This window comes from Pinus tabuliformis, chromosome Q (genome assembly GCF_031772625.1).
Source record: "Pinus tabuliformis cultivar Carrire ecotype Pingquan chromosome Q, CPIR1, whole genome shotgun sequence".
In the NCBI taxonomy this organism is placed as follows: domain Eukaryota; kingdom Viridiplantae; phylum Streptophyta; class Pinopsida; order Pinales; family Pinaceae; genus Pinus; species Pinus tabuliformis.
Genome location: NC_142296.1, coordinates 3,389,913 through 3,395,223, shown reverse-complemented (window position 1 = coordinate 3,395,223; position 5,311 = coordinate 3,389,913). Strand labels below are relative to the sequence as shown.

At 45.4% G+C, this 5,311-nt stretch overlaps 1 protein-coding gene across 1 annotated transcript; it reads left to right on the top strand.

Annotated features, from left to right (window-relative positions):
* The first annotated feature begins 2,137 nt into the window (after positions 1-2,137).
* On the top strand, positions 2,138-3,727 carry LOC149217981 (uncharacterized). Its single transcript, XM_089383700.1, has 2 exons — positions 2,138-2,756; positions 3,123-3,727. The coding sequence occupies exons 1-2, from the start codon at positions 2,138-2,140 to the stop codon at positions 3,725-3,727; spliced, it is 1,224 nt and encodes a 407-aa protein (XP_089239826.1).
* The last annotated feature ends 1,584 nt before the right edge of the window (positions 3,728-5,311 follow it).

Here is a 5,311-nt window from a genome sequence, read left to right as displayed (position 1 = left end):
TATTCACTTCCAGATGAATATTGGGATGAAGGCATACTCAAAGACATAGGCAATGGACTAGGGGAATACATAAAAGCAGCAGAAGAAACAAAGCTGCGCAAATACACATCCTATGCCCGCATATGCGTCTTCATGCGCCTGGACAAAGCCCTGCCGGACTCGGTAAGTCTTTCTCATCATGACAATGAATGGATTCAACCCTTGGATTACAAACATGTACCTTTTCACTGCCGAAAATGTCATGCTCACGGGAATTTATTCATGGATTGTCCGCTAAATGCCAAGGCTAATGCTCCTGACCCCTCCGACACTCTAAACCATGATGGCTTTGCCAAAGCACCCAGCTGCAAACGAGCACACAAAAAGCCCTCGACCGGGAAAAAGCCCCAGTAAGATTCCGCCTCTATCCTGCTACAATTAATAGCTTTGAAATACTAGCTCAAGCCTCCGATGAGCAAATCTTGATCTCCAAGCCCAGCTCAACGCCCATCGCCTCCTCATCCTAGCCTCCTCCTTCGGGCTCTCCACCTGAGTCACAAACCTCCAAGGGTGTTAAGGCCACCCCCAAGGATAACCAAAAGGAGCCTATTGAGAAAGCTAATGATATGGAAGTTGATGGAACTCCAGATCAACCCTAAAGCTTAGATATGTCCACAGTAGGAAATAGTTAGGTGCAACAGATGGATGAAGAACCAGAAAGTATAGATCTGGAAGGACTAGACATTTTAGAGCTAGAACTAGCATGCAAAAAGAAGGATTACGATAATATCCCAGAGCTTCAACTCAACAAACTGGAAGTGGTCATCTCAAGGGCTTATCAGCAGAAACAGCTAGGCATCCAGCCAGGAAGCCATTGGGATGGCGGCCTCCCCCCAAAAGACTCCAAAAAGAGGGGAAGAAGAACGGATCTCCAGCGAACAATAGCAGTAGGGAAAATCCTGGTGGACTCAGGCAGGTATGCAAAATTGACAAAGTACTACAAACCCTCTATCAATAGTGAATCATGAAGCTCATTTCATGGAACTTAAGGGGGCTCAATAGCCCAGGGAAACTAAGAATATTAAAAAATATGATAAAGATGGAAAAGCCACAACTATGCTTTCTTCAAGAAACCAAGTGTAACAACACTACACTAGGAAGCATCCTTTCTAAAGCATGGCCAGGTTGTCAATCGGTGGCAGTGGATGCCTTAGGAGCATCAGGAGGGCTTGCCATTGCATGGGACATGCAAGCGCTAACCCTCTTCGACTTCCATGTTTTGTACCACTTTATTTAGGCCACCTTCCACATATTAGGCACCAATATACATGGAAACCTCTACAATGTTTATTTCCTGCAGGAAGCAGGACACAAAACAGCTCTTCTCAATACAATAGAAGCTCTAAATAACAACAGAATGCATCCTCTCTGGATCATTGGAGGGGATTTTGATATGATCACCAAGCTGGAGGAAAAGCTTGGGGGAAGAAGCAGGTTGGAATAGGAAAATACCCACTTTAAAGACTTCATCCAAAACACTTCTCTAATCGACCTACAATTTTGTAATGGTATGTAAACATGGAGTAATCGAAGAGCAGGGAAGCACCAAATCGCTTCTAAACTTGACAGATTTCTCATATTAGATAACTCAGTTCACTTATGAGGAGACATTGCTGCAGCAATTCTCCCCCATTTAGGCTCAGATCATTGGCCAATCTCCCTCAAGTGGCAAAGACCCAACAACACCACTAGGAGGCCCTTCCGCTTTGAAGAGTTCTGGCTCACCCACCCTGCATTCAAAGACTTCATCAAAACCACTTGGAAAACCTACATTCCACTAGAAGGCTCCAAAATGTTCCAGTTCCAACAGAAACTCAAATATCGAAAATCCCATCTAAAGCGCTGGAACTATGAGACCTTTGGAAACATTTTTAAGGCGCAACAAGACTTAAATAAGGAAATGGCAGAACTCCAACAACAAGTAATCATAGGGGGTCACACGGAGGGGACCTTGGAGTAGGAGCAGCGTATCCACAATCAGATGGAGGAGAGGAGAAAGCAGGAGGAGATTTTATGGAAGCAGAAGTCCAGGATCAGATGGCTGAAATAGGGCAAATGGAACACTAAATTCTTTCACCGAACCAATGTTCAACGAAGAATGCACAACAATATCCCCTTCTTTCAGAAGCAAGGTGGGGCAAGGGTAGAACAGCATGAAGAAATCGAGGAGGAACTCCTCAATCACTTCAAGCAAGTTCATCAAGAGCCCAATGCAGATAGGCGACCTGCAATAGAAAGAATTACAAAAAATGTGCCAAAATTGATCACTGAGGAACACAACGAGCTTCTTCTTCATCTTTTCCTGACTCAGGAGGTGGATACAGCCATGTCCCAACTCAAGGAGGGCAAAGCCCCTGGCCCGGATGGCTTCACTACAACTTTCTTTCACACCTTCTGGGAGCTGATAAAAATTGAGGTCTGGCAAGTGGTGGAGGAATCGAGAGCTCTTCATTGGCTGATACCTTCTCTCAACTCAACTTACATTGCACTTATTCCAAAAGAGGAGGAATCCAACACCCCAGACAAATTTCGACCGATTGCTCTCTGCAACGTCATATACAAAGTGATCTCTAAAGTTATCGCCAACAGGTTAAAGCCCCTCTTGCCCTTGCTCATCTCACCTGAACAATCTGGTTATGTGGAAGGGAGACAGATCCTGGATGGCATCATCCTCTCGCATGAGATTATACACTCCCTCAAGCATTCCAATCAGGCAGGTATGATTCTAAAGCTTGATCTTTCTAAGGCCTTTGATAAGCTCAGTTGGACTTACATTCAGAAAATGTTAATTGCCTTTGGATTCTCTCCTATGTGGATACGTTGGATTATGAGTCTTATCTCCTCATCCTTCTTTTCCATTCTTGTGAACGGTATCCCATCTCGACCCTTCAGTCCCTCTCGAGGAATCAGGCAGGGCGATCCTCTTTCCCCCTTCCTCTTTGTATTAATGGCTGAAGGCCTGGGACGTCACATCAAACATGCCCTCCTCTCCCAATAGCTAAAAGGTCTCTCCATTCACCACTCCCCTACAATAACTCATCAGCAGTTTGTTGATGACAACATGCTCTTTGGCTACCCATCAGTCCAGGAAGCCTCCTGCTTCAAATCCCTGCTCAATGACTTCTCTGAGGCCTCAGGAACCAGCATCAATAATACCAAGTCGCAAATATTTTTCTTTCACACCCCGCCTGTTGTTAAGAATGCTGTAGCCCGGATATTGGGGTTCCCCATTGCCACTCTCCCATCCAAGTACCTTGGAGCCCCCCTTATTGCTTCAGCCATCAAGCACTCCTCCTGGCGCATTCTCATCGAGAAGCTTGAATCTTGCCTCAACCTTTGGACGCACAGAACACTGAACATTGCCAGTCGTGTAGTGCTCATTAAAGCAGTACTACAGGCAATGCTGCTTTACTTATTCTCAATCCTAGCGGCGCCTAAATGGGTTTTAAAAAGAATTCGGGATCTACAGCGTGGCTTCCTCTGGGGAAATTCAGCTACAAACCACAAATGGGCTCTTGTAAAATGGACCACTGTTTGCACGCCCAAGGAAAAAGGGGGCATTGGCCTGAGGGATCCCAATCACAACAATGCTATCATGAGTGCCAAAATTTGGTGGCAATGGCTCTCTACCCCAGAAAAACCTTGGGCTGCCATTTGGACTGCCAAATACGCCAATCACAAACCTTAGGAGGAGCTCATCAGATTTACTCCCAATGTCAAAGGCTCACTAATATGGAATGCGGCCAAACAACACTTCCAGTTGATTCAGCAGCACAGTTTTTGGGAAGTAAGAAATGGAAGAACAACACAATTCTAGACGGATGCCTGGAACCAAATGCCACAACTTAGCCGCATTCTACATCTGCTTCCAAACTACATCGGAGAGGAACAACAACAGGAAAAGATTTGGCAGTATTGGTCTCAGGAGACAGAGCAAGGCTTCAGGAAATGGAAACAAGGTGACCAGCTCATCAGAAATGAGGAACACCTATTTATTGAGGATTTGGAAAGGGAGCTTTGCAAAAGGAGCATTAGATACTCTGAAGGTAGGGACATTCTACGATGGGGTTACAAGCCTAAAGGAGCATTTACCACTTCCGAGGCCTACAAAATTATGTGCACAGACTCTACGCCCCCTGACCCAATTTGGAGCAAAATCTCGGGGTTAGGCTCTTGGCCAAAAGTCTCCTTCTTCCTTTGGCTAGTCGGACATCAGAGAATCCTCACCTAGGATAAACTTAGACGAAGAAACTATCATGGCCCCTCTATCTGAGTTAATTGTAAATCCCAGGAGGAAACACTCCAACACCTCTTGGACCCTTGCCCCTTAGCCAATCAGTTGTGGGAGAAGGCAAGCTTCAAATGTCAAAGAAGATGCAGATTTGCGGACGACATCACAAACTCTTTGTGTCACTGGCAAAAGAATCCATATAAAAGTGAAATTCTCAACCATTTATGGAAAATAATCCCCGGGCTCCTCTTATGGGGCATATGGAAAGAAAGGAACAAGCGCATATTCAAAGATCAATGCTCCCCGTTAGAAAGTATCTGGAGCACGCTCTGTGTGAATCTCAAAGAGACGTTGATGCTCCGCTCATGGACTAAGGAGGACCTTCCAACTCTAGACAGTGAGAAAGCCATCTGGGAGAACTGGAATATGCAACTCCCTCAGGAATCTCACAACAAAGCCCCCCCTAAAAGCAGCAACATAAAAAAGGTCTCCTGGACTGCCCCTCCAAAGCATACCTTCAAGCTTAACTTTGATGGAGCCTCAAAGGGAAATCCTGGAAATGCAGGCTTTGGTGGAATTTTTAGAAATCATGAAGGCTCGTCTCTTCTGATCTACTATGGAAACATTGGGTGGGATACCAATAACTCTGCTGAGTTAGAGGGTCTATGGCAAGGTCTCCTTCTTTCATGGAAACACAACTTCCATCCCGTGGAGGTGGAAGGAGATTCTCAGTTCCTAATTAACATGGCCAAGCAACTCCTAAATGGATCTCATGCAAGGAAAATAGCCACCAGTTGGAGGCTTGAAGCAAGACTGGAAGCCATCGAACAAGCGCTTCACTGTAATAGGGCCATCACCTTCAATCACATAAAGAGGGAAGGCAACAAGGTCGTTGACCTTATGGCTAATTTGGGTGTGGAAAATGAGAATACTCTACTCACAGGGACTCTAGACATTATATCAAATCATGATCAGGCACAGGAATGCAATCATCTGGTCCAAAACGATGTCGTCCCCCCCAGATGCGGGTGCTTGAGGAGA